The 26,648-nt window shown below is 39.8% G+C and overlaps 1 protein-coding gene and 2 long non-coding RNA genes across 7 annotated transcripts in view; 1 reads left to right on the top strand and 2 right to left on the bottom strand.

Moving 5' to 3' along the window:
* The window catches only part of LOC109491541, a 63,359-nt gene extending 52,984 nt beyond the window's left edge, over positions 1-10,375 (bottom strand). For 2 of the 3 annotated variants that reach the window (XR_002144958.3, XR_006585565.1), the window contains exon 1: positions 9,940-10,375. This is a non-coding gene — a long non-coding RNA (uncharacterized LOC109491541). Of the gene's footprint in view, positions 1-4,150; positions 4,544-9,939 lie in introns of those variants that run through there. The other variant, XR_002745473.2, reaches the window with a different exon arrangement.
* A 719-nt stretch (positions 10,376-11,094) lies between these two features.
* On the top strand, positions 11,095-15,750 carry LOC102900408. Of its 2 annotated transcripts, none has more exons than XR_006585564.1 (3): positions 11,095-11,598; positions 12,150-12,286; positions 13,495-15,750. It is a non-coding gene; the product is annotated as an uncharacterized LOC102900408 (long non-coding RNA). The 2 variants fall into 2 exon arrangements; XR_441179.4 differs by having other exon boundaries at positions 11,096-11,598; positions 12,124-12,286.
* Positions 15,049-26,648, bottom strand: part of NR1D2 (nuclear receptor subfamily 1 group D member 2) — a 29,621-nt gene continuing 18,021 nt past the window's right edge. The window contains exons 7-9 of one of the 2 annotated variants that reach the window (XM_045037685.1): positions 24,620-24,830; positions 19,060-19,195; positions 18,300-18,450 (exon numbers count right to left, since the gene is read on the bottom strand). In XM_045037685.1, coding sequence (XP_044893620.1) covers positions 18,417-18,450; positions 19,060-19,195; positions 24,620-24,830 — 381 coding nt within the window. In that variant the 3' untranslated portion in view covers positions 18,300-18,416. Of the gene's footprint in view, positions 18,451-19,059; positions 19,196-24,619; positions 24,831-26,648 lie in introns of both variants that reach the window. The other variant, XM_023260612.2, reaches the window with a different exon arrangement.

Below are 26,648 nucleotides of genomic sequence, written 5' to 3'. Positions count from 1 at the left end.
ATTATGTCTAAAAAACAATGGACACACCTTAATTTAAAAATATTGCAGGGTGCATGGGTGGCTCAGTCAGTTAAGCGTCCAACTCTTGGTTTTGGCTTGGGTCATGACCTCACAGTTCATGAGTTTGAGCCCCACATCGGGCTCCACGCTGACAATGTGGAGCCTGCTTGGAATTTTCTCTCCCTGTCTCTCCGCCCCTCCCTCACTTATGCTCTCTCTCTCTCTCTCAAAATAAATAAATAAAGTTTAAAAAAATGCTTTATTGCTCAAATATGCTAACCATCATCTGAGCTTTCAGCAAGTTGTAATCTTTTTGCTGGTGGTCTTTCCTCCATGTTAATGGCTGCTGACTGATCAGGGTGAGGACTGGCAAAGTTTGGGGTGGCTGTGGCAATTTCTTAAAATAAGAGAACAATGAAGTTTGCCACATCAATTGACTCTTCCTTTCACTTGAACACTTCATTGCCATTGTAGAGTTATTAATTGGCTTAATTTCAATATTGTGTCTCAGGAAACAGGGAGGCCCACGAAGAGGGAGGAAGACAGGGGAATGGCTGGTTGGTGAAGCAGTTAGAACACAGACAATATTTTATCAATTAGGTTCATCCTTATTATATGGGTGCGGTTCATGGCACCCCAAAACAATTACAATAGTAACATCAAAGATCACTGATCACAGATCACCGTAACAAGCATAATGATGAAAAAATCTGAAATATTGCAAGGATTCCCAAAATGTGACAGAGAGACACAAAGGGAGCAAATGCTGTGAGACAAATGGCACCAAGAGACCTGCTTGACCGAGGGGTGACACAAACCTTCAATTTGTAAAAAACGCAGTATTTGCAAAGTACAATAAAACGAGGTGTGCCTACATAAGCCAGTCAACCCAGCCAAACCACCAGCTGACCAGATGCAAGAGTAAACCCAGCCAAGACTAACCAAGCCCACCCTAGACTAGCTCTTCCCAGCTGAGCTCGCCCAAATTAAAGAATAACCTACAGAAGCACGAGCTAAATAAATAGCTATGATGCTATATGAAACCACAACATCACCTATAGTGCACTATAGCCATAAATAATTAACTTGAATCTAATCAAGTCTTTAGAAATAATTTCCAGTTTACAGGAAATAGACGGGATAAAAAAAAAAAAAACAAGCTGACTTCTGTTTGGTGATGAGACAGGTATAAACAAATAAGCATACACATATGCTCACTCTACACACATATTAATTTACACTGTTATTTTAGTGTTTTAAGTTGGAGAATGCCCTGAGAACCTTGGGTACACATTTTCCCAGCAATTCTCCTTACTGTGCCTAAAACCTCAATCAGTCTTAAAAAAAAAAAAAAGAAAGAAAGAAAGAAAGAAATCAAATCATTGTCCGAGCAATGTTCTGTGTTCTGTAAACAGAAGACATAAGGTTGCATTTCAGGGATCCTGAGGAATGCTGAAGTCTAGCCACTTTAGAACCTATGATGAAGAGGGGCAACTGGGTGCCTCGGTCGGTTAAGCATCCAACTCGATTTCAGCTCAGGTCATGATCTCACAATCTCATTGTTCGCAGGCTTGAGCCTCAAGTCGGGCTCGGGCTGACAGAGTGGAGCCTGCTTGGGATTCTCTCTCTCCTCTCTCTCTGCCCCTCTCCCAGCTCGTGCTCTCTCTCTCTCTCTCAAAATAAAAAAACATTAAAGAAAAAAGCAGCTGTGATGAAGATTTATCTATATGCAGCCTGTGAATTGATCACTTTTCACTTAAAATTTTTTAGGACCATTTTAACAGTCAGTCTCTGAAACCCAGCCGTACAGTCTCTATAACTCACACAGAGTCAGGGAAAGCCATCAGAAGGGCCATTTTTTATCTCAAATTTTCTATTCTCATTGACATAAAGAAGGATTATGATCAACTTCTCTAAGAGGCTGGTAATAAATCAGCCTTGGGGGTTTGAACTAGAAATGCACAAATAGGACAGAGGTTTGGGTTCATCTGGTGTCAAGGACAGTTTGGTGCTTTGAAATTCTTTTTAATATTACATATTTTAAAAACCAAAAACCTATTTTCTGAAGGCTTTTCTCCTTCATTTCTAAATCCAAGTGTATCATCAAGGAAAATGGAATCCATGTGCTGTTGAATGCATTTACACTCCATTCATTACAGTGCAATGACACTGTATAACACTGACATTCCCTTTTGTAGGAGTGACTTCCAAGTTCATATGATTCTGAGGCTAAAATTTCAGAGAACTTTCTTCTCCCAGCCCTCAAAGAGTCCCAGCATGTGTAAACCACACTGATGACTCCTCACTGGAACACCAAGTTTTTAAGAGTTTTTGTCCAAATTTAAAATATTCACACGATGGAAAGATTTCTAGATTAGTTAAACAAGTCATTCTCCTTCCTTCCTTTGTCCTTGATTCTAACTGCTTTGGATAAAGAGGATGAGATGGTTTCTTTATGAAGCAGCAGTCAGCGCAATCTTACTGCTGAATTCCAAAGTAAGGAAAGAAAAGGCACACAGTCTGAGTGCAAGGTGCTCCCAGACTCTTCACAAAGCCCTTTTCAAAATATCATCTTCCAGTAATACCGCATCCTCAGACAGCAGATGAGGAACTGATAATGCCACAGCTGGGGGGGGGGGGGCTGGGAAATACTAATGTGAACTCAGGTGAATATTTTTACCTCCCTGGGCTTCCAGTGACTTCTCTGGAAAATGGCAGGCTACCCCTACCCCAAAAGGTGTTCTGTGAGCATTTCCTCAACACCACCAGTTTCCCCAGGGTAAGTGTTGCAGTTACTATGACTGCATAACAAAGTTCTCCAAGTGTAAAAGTGTAGAACAATCATTTTTTTCTTTTTCATAGATTCTGAAGGTCAGGCATTCGGGCAGGGCTTGACTGGACAGTTCTCACTGGGGGGTGGCAGTCAGATATCGACTGAGGCTGCAGAGACCTGGAAGTTCAACGGGGCTAGTTCACTAGCCAGGGCTAGCTAGCTGACACTAGCCGTGGCTTGGGAGCTCAGCGGGGGCTGCTGACCACACACGGCCTCTGCATTGTGGCAGTCTCACGGTAACTGTACTTCTTACATAGCAGGTCAAAGCTCCAAATAAATGCAAGTACCCCAGCAACAAAGGTCGAATCTGCGTGGCTTTTTATGACCTAACTTTGGAAGTCACGTAAGATCACTTTTATCATACCCTGCTGGTCAAAGCAGTCCCAAGCTGGCCTATATTCAAGGAAAAAAAAAAGCCATAGATCCCCATCTCTGAATGGGAAGCGTGTCAAGAATTTGAGGATGAGATTCTAAAACCACCGCCACAACGACGGATACTCACACAGAGAGAAGCAGACACTATTGCTGCCCTGCCCGTGTCCGAGTTCACCTATAACTGCCGAGGACAGTTCCTGTGATTGCCGACAACGACTCACTTCAGGGGCCCAGGCCTCTGTTTCTCAGCCTGAGGGCTTTCTCTGTAATGTGGGAAGAGCTCGGCCCTCAGGGGCAACCAATAATAGAATCAGTGGATAATACTCAACCTCCTCAGCCCTTGGCAGGACAGTTCTGAGGCGTGTCAGAGTGGTGCCCAACATGACAAAGCGCCACTTGGCCTCAGCAGCAGCCAGCTCATTAACACCTCCAGTACTGGTTTTTCTCCCTTCTCTCTCCAGCTCTTCCTCCCTCACCTCTGCTTCCTCGTGTCCAGCACCCAACTTGCTGTCCTCCAGTCTGCTTTTGGGAGCACCCAAACTAAAACACCCATTATATGTGTCCTGATGAGAGAAAAGTTGAGAACTGTTGCAGCAGATGACCTCCCCAGTCTAAATTCCTGCTATCGTGATCAACCATTTCATAAGCGTGGGTAACTGGCAAGGTCTACGATTGCCCTGAGTGCTCAAAGAAGTCGTAGGGTAAAGCCCTAACTGCCCCAGTGCCTGGGTGGGTAACTTTCGTAAGTGAATCCTACTTTCCAAATAAAGTACTTCCTATAGCAAAAAAGGAGGTCCCTCCTTGGTCCCTTAAAAGTAGCCATAAAAATCAGTACTGAATGATGGCTTACGGCCTGAAAAGAAATTAAACAAGACTGAAAATAAACACATCCCAGTAAAATCTAAACTTTCATAGCTAGCAAACTTCGGGTAATTGCAATTCCTGTAGGCAAGGGGAAGTTTTATTTTATTGAGGAGTTTTCCTTTATTCTTTAACTTCTCAATCATGCCTCCTGGAAGTATACTACAACCCAGGCCCAAGGTGTGCTCTCAGATTAGCTTATCAGATGAATCAGTCTTCCCTTGGCTCTCAAGATCTTTTGTAATTAGTTTTGCAACATATGCACACAGTGGCTATGGGCAAAGCTCAGAGGAATGAGAAAACTCATTTAGAACAGTTGCCGGAGTTCCAGTGTTTTCTCAAGCTTAGCCAGTTAATTCTACTTCTGGGCGTAACCAAGAAGGGGTCCCCGGATCTGCCAGGCTTTTTCTTCAAGTTGGAAACGCCTCGAAAACCAGTCTTCAGTTTCTTTGGCGTGGTCTTTGGATGTCCCACCTGAATGAAAGAAGGGTAGTCCCAGAAATGACAGAAGTCTATCATTTGTCAAACACCGTATTAAAGTGGGAGTTTCGGGGCGCCTGGGTGGCGCAGTCGGTTAAGCGTCCGACTTCAGCCAGGTCACGATCTCGCGGTCCGGGAGTTCGAGCCCCGCGTCGGGCTCTGGGCTGATGGCTCGGAGCCTGGAGCCTGTTTCCGATTCTGTGTCTCCCTCTCTCTCTGCCCCTCCCCCGTTCGTGCTCTGTCTCTCTCTGTCCCAAAAATAAATAAACGTTGAAAAAAAAAAAAAAACTTTAAAAAAAAAAAAGTGGGAGTTTAACTACATATATGTCAACCATCCCCAAACCTCCTTAACTCCCATAGTCTGTCACCAACAAAGGTAGCAAAACTGCATGGGACACAGCAATGCAGTTGTTTTCTTGAAAAGACTCCAGAGACCAAATTATACAATTTCTAACACTGGGCTATTCAGGGGCCTGGTAAACACAGAAACCACAAGAGGGGAGGGAAGGGAAAAGAAGTGGGGGCAGGATGTCTGCTCTAATTCCGTATTCACTCTGCTGTGCTCTGTTTTACAACAATGTCAGCTCTATGGAATAAAACCAAACGTGGTTTCTGTGTCTTTAAGGCCCAGGCAACTTGGGCAATGGGTAGGTTGCCATAGCAACTTGTAATTCTACTGTCTACTAAATTGAAAAGCAACAATAGAAAATCCCTAGCAAATAAAGTGGGATACCTCTCAATGATAATTATCTGTTTATCACAGTCTGGTTTTGAGTTCTTAAAACTACAAACACCTAGAATCCTCTGCTATATTTGATTGAAGCGGGGCTAATATTTTCTTTTCTTTTCAAAAGCTCTCAGGCAGAAGAGAAGAAAACAAACAAACAAGTTTCTGAGAGAGTTTAGATGTCAGCCTCATCTATGGGCCCAGAGGAATGCTTCCACTATGCATACACACATACAAAAGGAGAAAGCAGGATTAAGCAACTCAAAAATCTACAGCAACATGAGGTAGTAAAACCTCAGCCAGTCTTACATCAGACTTCCTTGAAAAAAGGCCTGAGACCATAAGCATGGAGATGTGTGCTTTGCAGATACACACACACAAAAGTGTTTTAAGATTATAACCCCAATAAAACATCAAAAAGCTCTTCCATCCACAGCCAATTAATTTAAATTTATTGGAAGATTGTTGGGCATCGTGTAAGACACTAAAGCTACAAAAACAAGGAAGACCCAGTCTCTGACCTCTATAAGCTCACAATTGGGGAATGGGGAGAAAGACACATAAATTATATGGCCAGTTTTCCCAAGTGTTACAGACTGAACTGTATCCTCCAAAGAATCCATATGTTTTAGTCCTAACACGCAGTACCTCAGAATGTAACCATATTTGGAGATATGGTCTTTAAAGAGGTCACTAAATTAAACCAAGGTCATTACGGTCAGCCCTAATCCAATCAGACCGGTGTCCTTATAAGAAGAGGAAATTTGGACACAGACATGTACAGAGGGAACATGATGAGAAGACACAGGGAGAACACAGCCATCTACAAGTCAAGGAGAGAAGCCCGGAACAGAGCTTTCTGTCATGGCCCTCAGAAGGACGCAACCCTGCCAACACTTTGATCTCAGACTTCCAGCCTCCAAAACTGTGAGAAGTAAATTTCTGTTGTCTGCCACCTAGTCTGTGGTACTTTGTTCTGATAGCCCTGGCAAATGATTACCCGAAGCTCTATTCTTCTAGAGTAGTGGTTCTCGATCTTTCAGCTGCATCAGAGTCACCTGGAGGACGTATTAAAACACTACTGGGCCCCACCTCCAGAATTTCTGATCCAGGAGGTGTGGGGAGGGACCCTAGAATCTGCGTTTCTAGTAAGTTCTCAGGTGATGTTGTTGCTGCTGGTCTGAGCACTACCTCTTGAGAAATACTGTTCTAGGAGGTACAAATGGAAGATAGAGGCTGCATATCTGACCCTAACAGACTCAGGTGAAGAGGCCTTTCTCCTTCCTTCCTGAATCTAAAATGGAAAGGATTCCAACCTGAGCTTCACACCCAGGTGCATCACAGGTGAGGTGCCCAGCGGTTACAAAATGACAAAAGTTGCGTCTTATGAAAATCCTGAACTTCAAGACACAGAAGCCCCGTCCACTACTAAAACATAGCCCATGAATGAGTACTGGGCTCCGAAAAATTAGACATCCAATTCTCCCTTCAATGAGAAGTTAGACAGGTATATAAAGGATAGGGGGATTCTCTCCCATCCGGGCAAAGGCAGAAGATTGGGGAGAGTGGACAAAAGTATTTCCCTCTCTTCCCCACCCTACACTATTGGCCCCCTGCCCTAAAGTCACACTTTAGAAGTTCCAAACCTAAAGCTGCGCCCCTCTCCTCAGGCCAAATATGCCCAGAATCTATACCCTGTTCCAGACATTGCTCCAGTACCTGAACTCCCTGCCCAATGACCCTGGGCCTGCTTCCACGCCTGCACAAGGCTCTTTCCTCGGTTCTCCCACTGCCAGACCACATTGCCAGCATGCACAGAATGTGGCCCAAGGGATGGTAAAAGAGAAGGGATGAACAGAGCTTGGACCAAGGGGCTGGAGTGTCCATGAGCTTGTGTGAGAGGTTCGGCAGGGCACTGATACTTGGGGTGGAAAGAACCCTAGTCTGTGGCATTTACTGAGTTCCATAGTATTAATATTCCCACTGTGGCCAACTTCAAAATACCAATATGAAGTCAACTGGCTCACAAAATTCCTGGGGGGGGGGGAGGGAAGTCCTTCATACTATGGGACAAAAGCAGGAGTGGGAAAAGAGCAAGGGCAAGCTGGTGGTCTTCATTTGTATTCTTGCCCTGGCCCGTATATACTGAAGGTAAGCCAATCCCTGTATCAACCAAGATTTGCTCTGATCACCACTGAGAGTGGCCATCAATGCTGAGCTCACAAAGAAGGACCCATTCTCCCTAACATATTCCATTCAGAAGATAATGTTGTTGGCTGCCTACCCAAAAGCCATTCCCCAACCACTTGTTCCTTCTGGAAGAGCCTGCTGCTCTCTACAAAGGCTGGAAAATGGTATATACTCGCTTTCCAAGCTCTCTTGTAGCATGAGACATAATCTGGCCAATGGGAGCTCAGAGGTGAAGTTTGTTAGGGCCACCAGAGAAAGGTTTCTCCCTAATAAACAAAAGGAAGGTCTGTCTTCTTCTCTGGACACAGTCCTTCTATGATGCGTAGCAGTGGCACCACCTTGCAACCATAAGAGAAAACATTATGCACAAGATGACAAAGAAGGATCAGAAGCGACTGGGTTGGGTTTTTTTTTTTTATTAATTGTGGTAAAATACATATAACATAGAATTTACCACCTTAACTATTTTTAAGTGTACCAAGTTCAGTAGCGTTTAAGTACAATCACATTGTTGTGCAACAAATCTCCAGAACTTTTTCATCTTGCAAAACTAAAACTCCGAAACACGCCCCCCTCCACTCCCCTGCCATCCCCAAGAAACTACCACGCTATTTTCAATGAATGTGACTATTCTAGGTACTTCATATAAGTGGAATCATACAGTATTTGCCTTTTTGTGACTGGCTTATTTCACTTAGCACAAGGTTCATCCATGTTGTAGCAGGTGTCAGAAGTTCCTTCCTTTTTAAGTTTGAATAATATTCCATTGTATGTATCAACCACATGCTTTGCATCCATCAGTGGACTCCAAATGTTGCTTCCAACATTTGGCTATTATGAAAATACTGCTATAACATGCATGTACAGATTTCTCTTCAAGACCCTGCTTTCAATTCTTTTGGGTATATACCCAGAAGTGGAATTGCTGGATTATACGGTAATTTGAATTTTAATTTTTTTAAGGAGGCACCATACTGTTTTCCACAAAACTGTGCCATTTCACATTCCCACCACGAGTGCACAATTATCTCAATTTTTCCACATCTTCACCAACACTTGTTACTTTCTTTTGTGGTTCATTCAATAATGGCCAATCTAATGGGTATGAGGTGAGCTCCTGGGTTCTTAATGGCATTTGGAGCTACTGGAATTGCCCTGCTCCCAGAGGTTGTATGCAGGAAATAATAAGTATTCTTATTGTTAAACTCCCTTTTAACTAGCTCTTAAGCTTCTTCTAACTGATGAGCTGCTTTTTCTGTAACACCTCAAGCAGAAGGGATTAAGATTTAATTCTCTGTTTCTCATGCTTTGCATTATACTCTGCTTCTTCAGCTCTTGGAACCCAACACAAATTCTACCCCAGGGTCAAGTTATGCTATAGTGCAAGAGCAAATACAAAGGAGTATTCCTAACAGCTTTACTCATAATAACCCAACACTGGAAAGAACCCAGATACCCACTAATAGGATAAACTGTGGTACATCCATACAAAGGAATACTATTCAGCAATAAAAATAAAATCATGACGGATAAATCTCAAACACACTATGCTGAGTGATGAAGCCTTATTATATAAGAGTACATATGGCAATGACACCATTTATATAAAGTTATAGAATACGTTAGGGGTGCCTGGGTGGCTCAGTGGGTTGAGCATCCGACTTCAGCTCAGGTCACGATCTCGCAGTCCCTGAGTTCGAGCCCCATGTCGGGCTCTGTGCTGACAGCTTCTGATTCTGTGTCTCCCTCTCTCTGCCCCTCCCCCACTCATGCTCGATCACTCTCTCACTCTCTCTCTCTCTCAAAAATAAAAATAAACATTTAAAAAAAAGTTATAGAATAGGTTAATCTAACCAGTGGAAAAAAATCAAAACAATAGCTGTTGTCTCTGCGGGGTGGGAACTGCCTAGAAAGGGGCATGGGAGAACCTTCTTAGATGATGCTAATTTTCTGTATCTCCAGAGAGGTTTTGGGTTACACAGTGAGAATGCATTTGTGCAAATAAAGTGGCAGATATACCCTAAAGACTTGTGCATTTCATTGTCCATAAATTGTATATCAAAAAAAAAAAAAAAACTGTAAGTCAACATTTAATTCTAGTAAATAATATACAAGATGAAAAATGTAGGGGGAAGTTTATTGAGGACTTCAATTTACTTTGAAATGCATTTTAAGAAATCCCAAGATGGATTGATGGATGGAAGGATAGCTCTGTAATTCACAAGTACAATAAAATGTGAAAGGTGAAATATAGGTGGCAGGTGTTTAGGTGTTCACTATAAAATTCTTTTGATTTTTCCAGCTAAGAGTGTTGGAAAGTGACAATAAGTAGAAGTTCTGGTGTTATATGGTGAACATTTTCCTGACTACCTTGAGGGCTGGAATAAAATTAAGAGGATTTAGGGGAAGAGACAGAATCATCAACTACAAAAAAAACTTTATACTCTTTCAGACTTGAACTACAAAAACTTACCTTTTTGTTATGATCAAAAACTGGGAAGTGCTGCGATGCAGGAAAGGTCTCAGCTTGAATAGAAACTTTCACCTAAAAACTCAGGACCTACTAGAGCGCAGCCACTGGGCCAGGGGGTTTCTGACGTTCCTTGTGCTTTGTGCTTTTCTCCAGTTTCAGTTGCCCCCTCCACTGGGCATTGGGAACCCTAGGGGATATGAAACTCCTCCACACTCACCCCCCCTTCCCCCAGCACACTTCCTGTTCCTGACATTGAGAGATGACTCTGAGCTAAGGGTATTGTGACCACTGAGCACTGAGGAAGGCATAAGGGAGCAAGGAGTCACACAAGGACCATGGACAGATGGCCAGCAGGGTGCAATGTCACATCAGGTTAAGACAAGTGTGATCTGTCAATCTTTAGCTACAGGAACCATGTTTCTGTGTCTCCCCTCTCCCCTCCCCTCTCCCCACACGCAAGAAATTTTTCACCCTCTGGCTTTCTTTTCTTTTCTTTTTTAACTCTGTTGTTTATAGATCACTGTGTCACACTGTATGTTAGCCCTGGGAGGGCACATAGCTAAATTCCCTCACTTTACAGAGGGGAGCTGAACTCAGAAGGTGAAGGGATCTTCTCAAGATCACTGAAGAGCAGAACCGCAACCACAAAGGTATCCTCAATCCAGAATAAAGGGTGAGAATATTCAAAACTCAAAGACATGGAATTCCTTATTATGTTATTTTTACTATGAAGGGACATTGACCCGATTATTCCTGTCCTTTGTGATAGATGTACACCTTAAACGTTGATAATATCCACCAGAATACTAAAGACCTTCCTTATATATAGCAGTGTCCCTTAGCTATAGGGAGAAACATTCCAAGATCCCCAGTGGATGCCTGAAGGCGTGGAAGAACGGAACCCTAGATATATACCGTGACTTTTCCTGGACATACAAACCGATGACGGAGCTTAATTTATAAATTAGGCGGAGTGAGAGATTAATAACAAAGAACAATACAACAATATACTATAATAAAAGGTATGTGAACGTGCTCTCTGAAAACACCTCCCTGCACCGTACTCACCCTTCTCCCCGCGAGGACCGACACACAAAAAGCCCACGTGGTGACGTGGGACGAACGTGGTGGGCGGGCCTTGTGACGTAGCATTGGGCTCCTACCTCCTTCAGGAGGATCCCTGGCTTCCGCCTCGGAGGCGGCTGAGGGCAGGCAATTGAAATCATGGGAAGCTAAACTGCGGGTAAGGGAGAACGACCGTATTCTCGTCTGGGGGCTTGGAAATGGGATGCCGACGTGGTCATCGTTTGTCGCTTGTTTAGCCTCTCCTGAGGAAGTTACTGGAAATCGGTGTCTGAAGGTCGAGGTCACCACGGTCTTCACTGTCAGAGCAGTCCTCCGCGGAGACAGGCCTACATTGGAAACTGCCACCTCACAGCCCTGAGTGGCCTGTGAGGGACAGCACCACAGACACTGACCCAGGGAGAACCTCGTCCAGGGCCCTGCTTTCCACACTCGCTACCCCCCAGGAGACGACTTCCTGCATTTCCTAAGGAAAAACAATGACCTCGCGTCTGCAGAGGACTTCACTGTTTGCAGCTCACTGTTGACAGCTCATTTAGTCTTGCAACCACTTGAAGCAGTTTATGCTTCTTACACGTAAGAGAAAAATTCATGTAGGGGCTGGAGGATAACAGTAAACTCATATTCTGCATTGAATCCTTGATTCAAGAGCTTCCCCTCCACCCACCCCCAAACCCCTGAACGGAAGCGCTGCATGTGTATACAGATCAGAGTAGACTTACTAAAACCGCTCTGCCAAGGAGACCCCAAGCCCAGTGCTCCTCTGTTAGGCGTGGAACAAACCGTCTGCCCAGACATCTGGGTTTTACATTCCAACTCTTCACTCAGGTAGCGGTGTGACCTGGAGCAAATTACTTACACTCTCTGAGCCGTGGTTTCCTTTATCTAGGAAACAGAAATACTTCTTGGGGGTTAATAGTGGTAAACATTTAACTACCACTCGGGGAAAATCCCTTATGAAGGTGTGTGTCTGTATGTATTTATTATTTTTACTGAATGTATGTATGAATGCCGTGTGTACGTATGTAGTATTAATTTTACAACTTATAAAATGTACAACTCTTTACCCTAAGTTCCATATAACCAATTAATCTTTCACAGAATGCATTCCATTATTTTTGCTGAAGGTGCAACTGACAAACAAGTACAGTTCTGACATGAATGGTGAGATTTTAAGTGTATTCGTGAAACAAAAATGAAACAAAAATGATGTCAGAACTTGATTGGTTTACCAATGATGCGAACAACTTCTTTGCTGAATCAGGTAATAGTTTTCAAATACTGGACCATTTTGTCAATTTTCTGTTTGCAATGTTTAATGGCTACAGGCATGGGGCACTTGTAAGTGTAATTTGTACTCACTTTCTCCACCACTTTCCTAAATCTAGACAATCAAAAAAAAAAAAAACAATAAATCAAGCTCTGATTCATAGCATTTGGAGCTTTCCATCGTATAAATAATCCTACCACGGCCAATTTTGAGCTACCAATATACCATCACTTAGGCAGTTGGGTAGAGATATATATAGAGATATATAAAGGCACATGCCATTATAAAGTATTGCTGCCATATCCATAAAAATAAAGGTACTGAGCCTCAAAAGCATAAATAACAGTATAACGTAAAATAATTAGGAAGTGAAGAGTTCTGAGTATTATCTTCTCCAATAAAATTCAATTGCAAGCTTATATAATGGCTGTTTCTAACAACCAGCTCTGTAAATTCCTGGAAGTGTAACAGTGAGACCTCAAGGGACCTTATAAGCTGACCCCAGCACACCATGGCTGGAACAGCATTTGCTGGCAATTACTACTTAAGATGCTATGATCGGTGGCCATTTGCTCCATGTGTGCACAATTTCCACAACACTGTCTGGATTAGTGCCCTGGATTTTCAAGAAACTCATTTTGCATTTGGATTTTTTAAAAATTCCTGAAACATACATGTTCAGTAAATGTGTTTAAGTAATGAATAACTACACCATCAGTTTATTCCTCAAAAGTCTTGTTGGATAAAACAGCTTAGAAAGAGAGCAGCCTAACTGTAGAGAACAAAAAGATGATCAAGGGAGCATGAAAGGGTAGGTGCTTTCCACTCTGGAAACTACCTGAGTTGCATTTAACTGCAGAACCTGAACAGGAAATGAAATGGCTATTGGGGGCGGGGGAAATAAATGAAAATTTACAAGCAAAGCAACAAAGTACTGGGGCAGGAGGACTAAGGATAAGGAGAATTGAGAGAAAAATGAAACTGTAGAAAAGAAAAACACAGAACTTACCTTAGAGACTTTTTAGAAAATCATATTCAATTCTCTGGACACCAGTAGGAAAACAGAAAAAAAAAACATTTAAAAACACCATTTTTGTCCCCGGTATTTGAGTCTTATTTAAACCACTGATCTCATCCTCTTTAGTAATTTATATTAAAATGTAGGGGAAATGCTAATTTTGAGACCATCTTTCCGTTCTTAGGACCGTGCCCCCGTAGAAAACATTCTGGAGAGGTGAGTTCCTCTGAGACTGCCCTTATGATTCCTCCACCAACTTTGACATTGTGAAGAGCAACTCTGATGTGGCTACTGGAACAGAGGCCATAGTTGTTGCTAAACCTTTATTTAGACAGACCAAGAATTAAGAAAAGCAAATGTGACAAATTTTAACGGGCCCAAGTGAATGTGAAAACTAAAACCAGATCCATGAATTGGCTGTCTTTACTCATTTACTCACATGCAACACTTCCAACATTCAAAAGGAATTTAATCTATTGTTTTCCATCAGCCACACATTTATTTATTATTTTTTAAATTTATTTTTGAGACAGAGAGAGACAGAGCATGAACGGGGGAGGGGCAGAGAGAGAGGGAGACACAGAATCGGAAGCAGGCTCCAGGCTCTGAGCCATCAGCCCAGAGCCTGACGCGGGGCTCGAACTCAAGGACCGTGAGATCGTGACCTGAGCTGAAGTCAGACACTTAACCGACTGAGCCACCCAGGCGCCCCCAGCCACACATTTATTTAGAGCTGTTTCTTGTACTGTGCAAAAAAGAGGGCAAATTACAAATCTGTACAATAATCCACAGAATGTGATCAATATCCTTATCAACACCCAAAGTGGGTTAACAAGGTTTTTTCTCCTGAAATCACACCTTCCAAGGAGTCCCAAGTGTTCAACACATAAAAAAAGGTCAGGGAGAGCCTACTTGGCAGAGGAAGTTTGGGAAAAACTGCATCCCACACCAACACTTCCTCAAAAAACTCACGATACACACTTGCTCATTAGAGAACAGGACTGACACAAAGACATCTCAGTAACCTTGTTAACCCAGCATTTCCAAGTTTATTTAATCAATGAGCCCATTTCTCCCACCTAATATCAATTAACATCCATAGAAAAGTAGTGGATATTGCTGGTCTGGAAAACAACTGCAGGGAGTGATTTCAGTAACTGCCTCAACTTTGCCAGCATGGCTACGCGCCCTAGGAAAGGGGTAGTGGTCTTGCTGAGGCACTCTATCCCGTTCACGGCCAAGGCTGAGTCTTGGCTAGATCAAGCACCCCTTTCCTCTCTACCGTCTCCGTCTAAGAAAGATTACCTTACCAGATACAGCAAACTACTATTCATCTGGCATTATAGAAAACAGCAACAATCTTTGCTGGACTCTCTAAACAAACTAAAATCTTTTATTATGATTTTTTTAATGTTTATTTTTTGTGGGGGGGAGGAGCAGAGAGAGAGGGAGAGAGAGAATCCCAAGCAGGCTCTCTACTGTCAGCACAGAGCCCAATGCAGGGCTTGAACCCATGAACCGTGACATCCTGACCTGAGCCAAAATCAAGAGTCAGACTCTTAACTGACTGAGCCACCTAGGCACCCCTAAAATCTTTTAAAAAGAGCCCTGCATATATATGTTCCCCTATGCTGAGTCAGAGATTTAGGTAAGACATCCTGCTGTGCTCAGGGGAAAGTAGTAAAGTTAAATTAGAGTCTTACAAAAACATCAAGACAGAAAGATACCAAAACCACAGTTGGTTAGAAATAATATTTATTATCCCCTCCCCCCATGTACAGATTACTTTTCAGAAACATGAAGATATTACCCATGTCCTCATCAATAACAGTTTGTAGAAAATAAACGTAATTCATATCTTGACAATATATTTCTATCATTTTTAAAACAATAGCCATTTTTCCACGTTAGTTCAAGAATAGCTTCAAGTTTTACACTTTGAATCAAATCAAGACAATCTTTGTTTATAGGTGATTTCCTGACAGATCCCATCCCCCCAACCCCTAAAAAAAATTCTATATCCTAAGTGATAAACTCTTCTTGTACATTCAGCAAACTTTATATTGGAAAAAGAAAAAGAATAATTGAGATAGGTATTTACTCTCGTGCACAGTAATAAATCTAGCTGAGCTTCTACACCTTGCTTTGCAATGATGTTTACATAAAATAAATCATTTCTTATCAAGTTACAATGGTAATTTCTTGAAATGTAGATACAAAAGCTATACACTTAATCCACTGAAATTGCCTTCTAGTTTTATCTGTAATTAAACCATCGCCATTAAGGAGAAGCTTCAACTCAAGAAGATGTTTCCCCTTTCCCTCAGCTATTTCTCTCTGAAAAGCTTGAATCCTCTCTCAGATCATGTAGAGATACATTAAAAGCACAGAGAAAAAAAAAAACAAAAAACGTTTTAGCTTGCTGACATAATGCCCTTAAGTTTGCTGACATAATGCCCACATTTGAAGTTTAAAATGTAAAATCAGAGTTAAAGCATCACTTAATTCATACAGTACATTATCAATTAATCACCAGTGTCCCACCGACTCAGAAGTTCCCCAAACTGGTTGTCTTCTCCACATTTAGTAAGTTTATAACCAATGACTCAATCAAAGAATGTGCTTATAATAGGCTGCTGGTTTAATTTTAGAAGTTTTAATACTGGGCTATTTTCAAATACAGAGATGCTACAAGTGGCATATGAACTATTAATTTTGTTTCCCATTACCTACAGGAAGAATTTGTTCAAATAAAATTTTACAAGACAAAATGCAAACCTACATACCTATATATATATGTATACATGTATATATTGAACCTAACTAAAGTTTTATAAGCAATACTAACATACTTCTCGTTACACATTCCTAAAGACAGTAATTGTTTTGAAGATAACATGTTATATAAAGAGGATTATGCAAAAGGCAAAAATTAAGAATAAACATGATCTTTGAGGTTTTCAGGATTACTTCAAAAAGCCGTTTCTATCCCCCATAGAAGAAAACTATGCATTTATCATAGGAAAAAAATTATAAAAAGATAATGCTATCGTGTAAATAATTCACAAAAACTATACTGTATATCCCATAAAAGTCTTACCAATGTAAGGTAAATCACAATTATGGTTTATATTGTATTACAGACATCACCATCACCTTTCCTCTTTAATAATGAGAGGATTTAACTTCTTTTTTTAACTTACTTAACAAGTGCCACAGAAATTCAAGTCCCAGTAGCAACAAGTTAAACAAGATTACAAAATAAGGCATTCTGCTCACATGTCATTAAAGTAACAGGCTGAGTATAGTAAAGCAGGCTCTTTCCATTCTTGAAGTTTTATATAATCCCAAAATTATACAGAAGGCAATCTTTTCCAAAAAATTCCAATTAATTGTAATTTTCCAGGGAAACAGAAAGACACATAAAATCCTCAACTTTGGCTATTTCTCCCACTGCCATCAACAGAGGTTGATTTTCTCTATTTAATAAAGCCCAATATTAGAAATGTGGATGAAATGTCTCTGTACCATTTCTAAGCCTGTAGGTCACACACACTAAATGATTTTTTTTTTCAAATTCTAGATTAAATCTAATCTAATCTGACAAAATCCCTGTAGTGTTACTTAGGAAAAAAAAAAAAATAGTGGACTCAGAACACACTTGCGCACACATGCATACACACACACACACACACAGCCAACATATTAAACAGTTTTCTTAAACATTGATTGGTTCTCCAAAAAGGATCAAAATATTTTTCATCAAGCTGCAGCATGTGTTTAAGGGGCATTGTAACCTTTTTTAGTACAAGGTAAGAATCTGAATGAACTTTTAAACAACTAGTACCCTGAACTAAAGATCTTACCAAAGATGAACTCTAAAACACATATTTTTTGAAATTTGGACTCCCTTGCCTATTGTACTTTTACATTAAATGCTGCTTAAATAAAAATAGAGCATAAATTCAATATTCTACTGTCTAAACATTTAAAGCAATGGTTATGTCATCAACAGGTAAAACGCACCTAACTTGAGTCTTTGACACCTCTTGTTTTAAGTTTATTGAATGATAAAGTTCTTCACAGTTTAAAATATTGTGAAGAAATGTGTTTAACTATGTTCACAGAGATATTACGTACACATACTATGTATCTGATGTACCCATAAACTTTGAATATGTGTGCGCCAAGAGGATACCCACACATATGCAGGAACCCTGAATAATAGGTTGGCGTGGACTGTGAAATGATTTCTCAGAAATGCTTAGAAATAAGAAAAGAGTATTATTATGAAAATTATAATAACAAAAATGTTACCTTATTTACATAGTGCCTATCTCCCAAGAGGTAAATATGCTTTATAGACATTTTTTAGTATCTGTGAGGTGGGACACTGAGAGCACTATCAATTTTCATTTTCCACAACAAACCTGCCCAGGATCATACACTTTAACAGTGGTAGTAGAGCAAAATACACACGTGGAGATCACCCAACTTGCAGTGTCTCCAATTACCAGATCCAATGGCTCGTGGTGAAATCAAGTTTTCGTCATAGAACAAAATTTCTACCACAAAAGGTTAATTTTTAAGTCCTCATATACTTGTGATTGTGCGTTATATTTATACCACAGGGAGATCAAAATGGTTTTTGGTTTTGGCAGATGAAAAGTCTAACATTCAGTGTGACTATAATTCAGTGTAACTTCTCCAGTTTAAGTGCGACACAGCTGATTGGTCTATAGGGGAAATGCGGTCAATGTCTAACCATGGCTGGAGAAACCTCAATCCAAACAGCTACCGCATGATTACAGAGACAGCCTACAATCTTGTATTGTCTTAAAGGTCTTTTCTATCTCCACATATGGTATACACATATAAATAAGCATATTAGCACAAAATGTACAGTTAGCATGAGTCAGTTCATGTTTAAATTAACAAAGGCCTTAGGGGTGAACTTTAAAGGCCAAGAGCTCCTCAGAGTGCATGTTGTTTAAAGATCGAAGATCTGGCAACTTTAGAAGAAGTTTTGTAAAAATAGAGGCCTCGTTTGGATGGTTTTTCATTATTAAGGTCCTTAGTGCACGGATGAGAGTTTCCTGCAAAGCCTCAACAGAGTTGACATTTTCTATTCCAGATCGATCTAATAGTAAGGAATAGAGAGACATGAATGAGAGGACATGTTATTAACATTATCAATTAAGAGAAAACATTAACTAGAAATATAATTCTTGCTCATCAATCTCATTAATGAATTTAAAACAAGGTTTTATACATTGGAACAAAGGCAAAAAATATTTGACAAAATGTTATAAATCCCAATGGCAAATTTTTGTATCTGTTGATTATATTATAAAGATGTATATCACACAGTATACTTGATAAATCAAAACTCTTTAGTGCTTAGTATTTTGTTCACAAAACTAAAGGTTCTGATTTTTACAATTAGATGCCATCTGCTAATTTCAACTGCTTCTCAATGAGAAAATAAAATGAATAATGTAGTTTACAAATATAATTTTACTTCATTTGGAATATATCCACATTTGTATGTTGCCATGTGTGCCAAGCAACCTCTAAAACAGCCACCAATGATTTCCTCATCCTGGTATCCATGCCCTTGCGTATCCCTTTCCCCTTGAGTGGGCTAGATTTACTGATTCACTACTAACGAATAAAATATTCGATTACAAAAACAAAAAAACAAAAAAAACACTTGACTTCCACCTTTAGCATACTTTTGCTCACTTACTCTGAGGAAAGCCAGATGCCACGTTGTGAACTGCCTATGGAAGTGGCCCAGGTGCTAAGGAACTGACGGTGGTCTCTAGCCAACAGCCAGCAAAGAACTGAGGCACTCAGTCCAACATCTTGCAAGGAAATGTATCCTGCCAACAACCACATGAATAAGCCTAGAAGCAGCAGATCCTTACCTAGTTGAGCCTTCATAGTTGACCACAGCCCTGCTCCAAGTTTGACTACAATCTCCTAAGAAACCTTGAGCCAGAGGCACCCATCAAAGCCGCACCATATTCCTAACCCTCAGAAACTGTGAGATAAAAAGCCACTAAGTTTTAAGGTAATTTGTTAGTGGTAATAGATAACTAATATACCATGCAACTTTATTACCTCATTATAACCTAAGCATTCACTTTCATTTAGCATACTGTATTTTTAAGGTTTATTCATTTTTCAGAGACAGAGACAGAGTGGGAGGTGGGGAGGGGCAGAGAGAGAGGGAGACACAGTATCTGAACCAGGCTCCAGGCTCTGAGCTGTCAGCACAGAGCCCAACACGGGGCTCAAACTCACAGACTGTGAGATCATGACCTGAGCTGAAGTCGGACACTTAACCACCCAGGCACCGCTTAGTATACTGTATTTATTAAGCTCATCATAGAAAGTGTTAATTAATGATTTAGTATAAGCCAAAAATAAAGGAAAGTATCTTAAAATTAGCCAAACCTATGTTGTTTGCCCATAGGCTTTTTTTTCATCATCAAGGGCTATTTCTTCCCTTTACAATAGGAGGCAGTAATGCACAAGAAATATTCAATGGCCCCCAGTACAGGAAGCTGTAATTAATAAGACACTGCCAAGGAAGCAAAATTCTCTGGCCATTCACACCCTTTTATTCATTTTTTTATAAGGAGATTGAAGCTTTGCATTGTAACTGGGAGTTAAAAAAGCCACCTGCAATGCAAACACTTGGAACAAAGACTAAAATTTCATAGTAAGGGGGAAAAATGTTTGATTAACTCTAAATGCAGAAAAAATGATGAAAATAGGTTTGTTTATCTTACATTTAAGAAAATTTGGATTATTATTCAACTGTGTGCCAATTCTTATGGAAAAAGACCTGTGAACATTTGACTTTGGTCATAAAATCATACGGGCCATCTTTGCAAAACTACTTAAAGCCTTCAGTAATGCTTCCAAGAATCTCCCTTGCCTTTAATATTCAAGTAATTGTTTTCTTCAGCATCCTTGCAATTTATTAATTCCCTCACCAAACACTTACTGAATGTGTGTGGCTACTGTAATAGGTGCTAGGTAATTAGCAGTGAACATAAACCAAAATGCCTTACTTTAGAGAGCCCTTATTATAAGCAGAATACCTGGTTTGCATCATTATCATTAGTAATTTACAATACCAACAACCGGTAAAGAATGACAGTGAGCCCCACAAACAAAATAATCTAAATAGGCAAAGAAAGAAACACACAGGTAATGAAGATATTTGCATTAGAAGTCCTTCAGTGAGTATTTTGTGTTGGGATGACCTACGCACTTCTACACAACTCAGAGCTTCAGGGAAGGGATTCCTATAACTAAAAATGTAAAGTGTATTAAATTTTTCTAAAATCTCAATTTCTAAAACCATGGTTTCATGATTTCAAGGCCAAATAACCTATCTACAAATCTAGCTGGATCATAAACAATAATGCTCTAGAAATTGTAACAATAGAATGTACAGACTGAAATGGAAATTTCTCTTCTAAATGATTTACTAAATGCTACACTACTTGTATAGTTTAATTCATGCTACATCTGTCCTCTACTTTCTTAGCTGGTTCTTCATCCCTCTCCGAAGCCTGTGCTCCTCACCTAATTTCTCTTCATATTCACTTCCTACAAGATGGAAGTTAAATTCCTTCCACAGACAACTGAAATCTATTTCTAGATGAGCTTTGGTCTCACAGTTATATGCCCATCCCTCATCTTCAACTGCAAGTGACTGCTGCCATTTCACACAATCTCAAGAAAATTTTACCTTTCAGTTATAATTCCCTTTTTCTCCGTGGTATCAAGAGTTTTCCAACCTCACAGGCAAGTATCATGTTTGAGATTTCACTCTCCCTTAGCAGCTAGAGCTATTCTGTTAACAAGTAATACAACAGAAAGGCTTTGAAGCTTCAGAGACTAATAGGAGTTCAAATGCATGCTCAGCCAATTTTTAAAAATGCACAACCTTGGGCAAATCATTTAACCTCTCTGTGTCCTGGCTCACATCAGAGGTCTGTTGTGAGGATAAAATTTTATAATGAGATCTAGAAACTAACTAGCATTTCTTCTGACAACCAAAACAAAACCCAGATGGCAAGTGTAGGTTCCAAGAAAAACAAACAAAAAGTGATTTTAAATATAACGCAAACTATAATGTTGCTTAATTCTAAGCAATTTAATAATGAATATATATAATCCATTTGTTATCTGATACTTGGAACATTCTCCCCTTGGGTGGCACAGGTTTAGGGCAAGATTTACATTGCCTTGTCTACAATTTCAACCCCACTGTGTGAGTACTGTGAGCACTATTTACATAATCATAATACTGTAAATGTAGAATTTTTGCTTTTCAATATTTAGAATTATCTGATAAAGGACAGAAACTAATCACACCTATAGAACAGAATGTAAATATTTTCATTCTTGACAATGTAAAAGAAATGGTATAGCAAAAGAAGCCAGGATACAGAGTAAAAGGATACTGTGTCCCTGTCTAAGGAAAAGATTCTATCTAAACTATCTGAGAGATTTATGTAAAACGGAAAGATCAAAGAATGTGAGCATAAGATCAAAGAATGTGAGCATATTAAAATTTTAAATCAAACTATAAGAATAAAACTTATAAAAAGTAAGAAGATACTTTAATCAGTTGTATCCACTCAATAAAAAATCCAACTCTACACAGTATTTAGAGTTGGGTGGGCAGCTATCAGAAAAATTAAAAAGAAAGACGGTTAGAAATCTCTGGAGAGTTCTCTGGAGAGCAGGCTGGGAGAAGGAAGACTTTTTATTTTCTGGTCTAAATACTGCTTTAAAAATAACAATAGTCCTTTTTTAGGTGGTAAAGACAGAAGTCTTCCATGAACATTATCATATGTTTAAGTGAAAGCAACATACTTTTAAAAAATATATGAAATTACGTATGTATATGTGTTGTTTGTGTACCTTCTTCATATATATAGACATAACAAAAATAAGAATGCATTATATTCTTCTATAATCAGTCTTTTTGACTTAGTATGTCAAACATTTTTTTATGTACCATAAATCAATAAGCAGGAAATGGTAAATGGATGCACAATTGAATAGAGACCCCCTCCCCCCAATGTTGATAGTGATTTTTTTGGTAATGATATTATCTTTATTTTCATCTTAATATTGTCTACTTTTGCAAAGAACTGAGCTAACAGCATCGAGCGTGCTTGGGATTCCCTCTCTCCTTTCTCTCTGCCTTTCCCCTGTGTGCTGTCTCTCCCAAATAAATAAATTTTAAAAATTAAAAAAAAAAAAACTTAATTAAAAAGAATCATGTTCTTGGTAGAAAATATAAATGAAGTAGCACAATTCCTGGCATAGAGCTCCCCTCATTCCCCTCACATCATTTCTTCCTTTGAACCATCTCTGGGACACAGTCCCTCCTTCTCCACCTCCACTACCACACCTATTTCAGGAGAGTTCACTCCAGTGCCTCATACCTGAAGTGATTTCAACAGCCTCTCAACCTGACGCTCCAGCTCTAATGACTCACTTATCTAATCTACCCAAGATAAAAATGTAGACCTAATGTTAAACCATCACTTTGTTCATGCCTGATCACTCCCCTACACTCACTTTCCACCGTCCCATATTTCTTCTCATGGTGGTCATTCCATAACCTGGTGTTCCTTTAACTCATAAGCCTTCGGTCCCTTTCCTCCTTGATGTACATAACATATCAGCCTTCAGCCACCTGCCCCTGCCCTATCTCATGCTCTCCCAAACTGCTCCATCACTTTTTTGCTGGGAAAACCTAATAACCCATCTTTCAAACTTCAGCTCCACTTCCATCTTCCCCACAAAGTTTGCTCAGGTAATTTCATCTTTCTTCCTATAACTCCTACTTACCTCAGTCAGAACCACACAGCTTAGTACCATAAGCTTTTTGTGTCAGTCTTATCTCTCCAAATGGAACATAAATGCTTAGAAAGCAAGCTTGTGTCTTAATGCTTGTTCTGTCTCCCCTAGCACATAAGGCATATTTATCAGATAAAGAAACAAGCATGGATTACTTTAGTTTCACAATAATAGGTTTATTAATCTGATGTCAACTCAAACCATTAATAATTACTTCTCAAGAGACTGTGAAATGGTAGGTAAAGTGCAAGAGGCATTAATTACAAGGTTACTAAGAAAATAGGTATCCCTTATTAACATGGTACTTTCATACTATCCCATATCATAAATGCATTTTTAGCTACCCAGGTAGAGCTGATCAGAAAAGGTAGCCACGTTATGCTTCCAAATGGCATAAATCTTTATTTATACCACTGATGTATAGGCCCTTTAAGATATACAAAGAACTTACTCTCCTTAGGAGTTACTGATAAACAGTTTAGCTTCCTAAACAGGGATCATAACCCTCATAGTGCCTGACAGAATGGCTTTTACACAGTAGGAAGCAAATGGGAAACTTACAGTTAACTCCTATCAAAATACTTTAAAATTCTCAACAAATGTTTTAAAATAGTCAGTGGATACCAAAAAATGGCTGGTACTTACACATCTCCAGGAAAGTCATTGTGTATCAATTTCCCATTTGCTATTATCTTAATAGCTATTATCGAAATTGAAATACTTCGGTCAGAAATAACTATAATATAAATGCAGGGTTGCAGGGAAATTGGAAATCATCAATGACTCATACAAACAAACATTAAATGTTAGGAACTCAAAAATCTTGATCACTCATTCAAATAGTAACTAAGTACCTATTCTGTGCCAGACTCCAGGCTGGTTCACACGGTACAATCCCTTGCTTTCACAGGATGAGGAAACCAAGACCCAAAAGAATAGAATTATTTATGCAATCACAGAGAAAATTCAGTGGCAAAGCAGGGTAAAAGCCTACCCATAATTCATCAGTTTTTGTTACAAACCACACTAATATATCTTGCTACTTTTAACATATTCAAGTAACACATATTTTGATTAAAACATAGATTCATATCAGAAAAACCTACTAATCTAAAAATTAAATCCACAAAAATAACAGTTTAGACTTGCAAAACAGTTACAAAAAGCTAAAGACTAAGACTTGTGGTAAATGTGAGGCCTCGATCTAAACATCATTTTATTACTACATAGCACTTTTGACTTCTAATGTCATGATTAAAAAATTAATTATGCAAAAATAACAGATTCACACGGTGTAACGTCTTAAGTCCCTCCTGCCTTCTATATAGCTTGCTGGAACGTAGTTCCACCTTCTCCCCACTAAGTCACTGTATTCTAGGTGTGGCACAATTTTGAACCAGCTTGCTTACCTGCAGATACCAGGACAACAGCTGTAAACAAACTCATCTCTTCATCACTAAGTTGGAGGGCATTTAGCTTCTCACTAAATTCAAACATAGAGTTTAGCAGATCCCCTGCTCCCATTGAGTGTAAATCATCGACACTATATTTCTTTCCACTTAAAAAGGTGACAGTACGCTCCTTTGCATCAAATAATGATGCAAACCGTACCATTAAAACCTGGAAAAAGAAAAAGACTTAAGTGTATTTGAAGGAGTACTAAGAAGTAATTCAGTATTCAAGTCAGTTAAGAAACATCCTACATATGGGGTGCCTGGGTGGCTCAGTTGGTTAAGCATCCATCTTCGGCTCAGGTCATGATCTCACAGTTCGTGGGTTCGAAGCCCACATCGGGCCCTGTGCTGACAGCTCAGAGCCTGGAGCCTGCTTTGGATTCTGTGTCTCCCTCTCTCTCTGCCCCTCCCCAGCTCGCACTCTGTCTCTCTCTCTCAGAAATGAACAAACGTTAAAAAATAATTTTTTTAATTAAAAAAACAGCCTACATATAAAAGAAGGTTGTAAAAGAAAAACCTAGCTTATTTTTACCCGAAACCACTTCCTTCAGGCAAATGCTCTACCAAAGCAATAAATATCCGAAGAAGCACATCAAAAAAATTCCAGCCACTAGTGGCAAAACACTTCAGTCCTGTGATACTCTGAAGCTCTATTAATAAAAATTCTGAAATGCAAATTCAAAATTAAAGTAGGCAATAATGCCAAGCAATCTGAAACTGGGCCTTGGCCAAAGGCATTAAACTTTTTAAACTACCAAGTATATCACATGGTACCTAAATCATAAGTAAAAAGAACAATATTTTAACGCAACACTTGGGGACATCAAAACATCAAATGCAGCCAAGGCAAATGTAGCAGATACACTCTAATTAGACTATTTCAAGAAACCATAACCCAAAGAGACAATACACAAAACTATAACAGAAGTGTTCCAGACACCAAGTCGTAATTCAAACCCAAAACAAATCAGTCAACAACTGCTTACCTACAGCACTCCCTCCCCTCCCCTATAGTAAATGGTGGCATCTATGCCACATACTTCTCTCAAAACCAGAGGAATACTGAACAAATACCTCCCCTTTGCAAATCCCCCAAAGACCTGTTTTACTCAAGACAATCCAAAAGAGAATGAACCTTTTATGAAGATGGCTCTAATTCTATTTTTTTAAGTTTTTATTTATTTACTTTGAAAGAGAGAGCAAACAAGCAGGGGAGGGGCAGAGGGAAAGGGAGAGAGAGAGAATCCTAAGCAGGCTTTGCACCATCAGCACGGAGACCAACGTGGTGGGGCTCAAACCCACGAACCGTGAGATCATGACCTGAGCCAAAACCAAGAGACAGGTGTTTAAGCCACTAAGCCACCCAAGCACCCCAAGACAGCTCTAACTCTAGAATACAGCAATCCCAAAACAAATCACAAGGTGGAAAGAACACTAGTCTTGGAGTCTGGGATCCGTGTTCTGGTCCTGTGTTAGGAATTTATTGGTAATCCAAGAAAAATCTCTTCACCTCTCTGAGCCACAGTCACCTAACCTCAAAAATGAGTAAACTGAACTTCATCACTGACATCCCTCTAAGATTCAGAGTTTAAATCTTAACTCTAATGTTTTCCAAAAATCCTAACCTAATGGTTTTACTTTTAAACTATACCATAGCTATTTTATTAATGAGTATGGCTCCTCCATTCCAGTCCAGGTGCCCCAGAAAACAGGACCTAAGGCAAAAGTTTATGTGGGGTGTGCACTACCCCATGTGAAAAGAGAACTGAGGAAAAAGGAAGTAAGACTAGGAAGGAAAAAAAGAAAATATCAGAGGATGTATTACTGAGCTGGCCACCACTCAATATCGTTAACAACTGATAGCTCAGTCTTATGGGACCAGCAGGGAAGAGACAAAATATATCCCCTGGGTCTCTTACCCACTAATTAGATTCAGCCCACTAGACACCACCTTCCCACCCACCACTCTACATTTTGGAATAAT

Source organism: Felis catus, chromosome C2 (genome assembly GCF_018350175.1).
Source record: "Felis catus isolate Fca126 chromosome C2, F.catus_Fca126_mat1.0, whole genome shotgun sequence".
NCBI classification, from domain to species: Eukaryota; Metazoa; Chordata; class Mammalia; order Carnivora; family Felidae; genus Felis; species Felis catus.
This window is presented reverse-complemented; position numbering and strand designations above follow the sequence as displayed.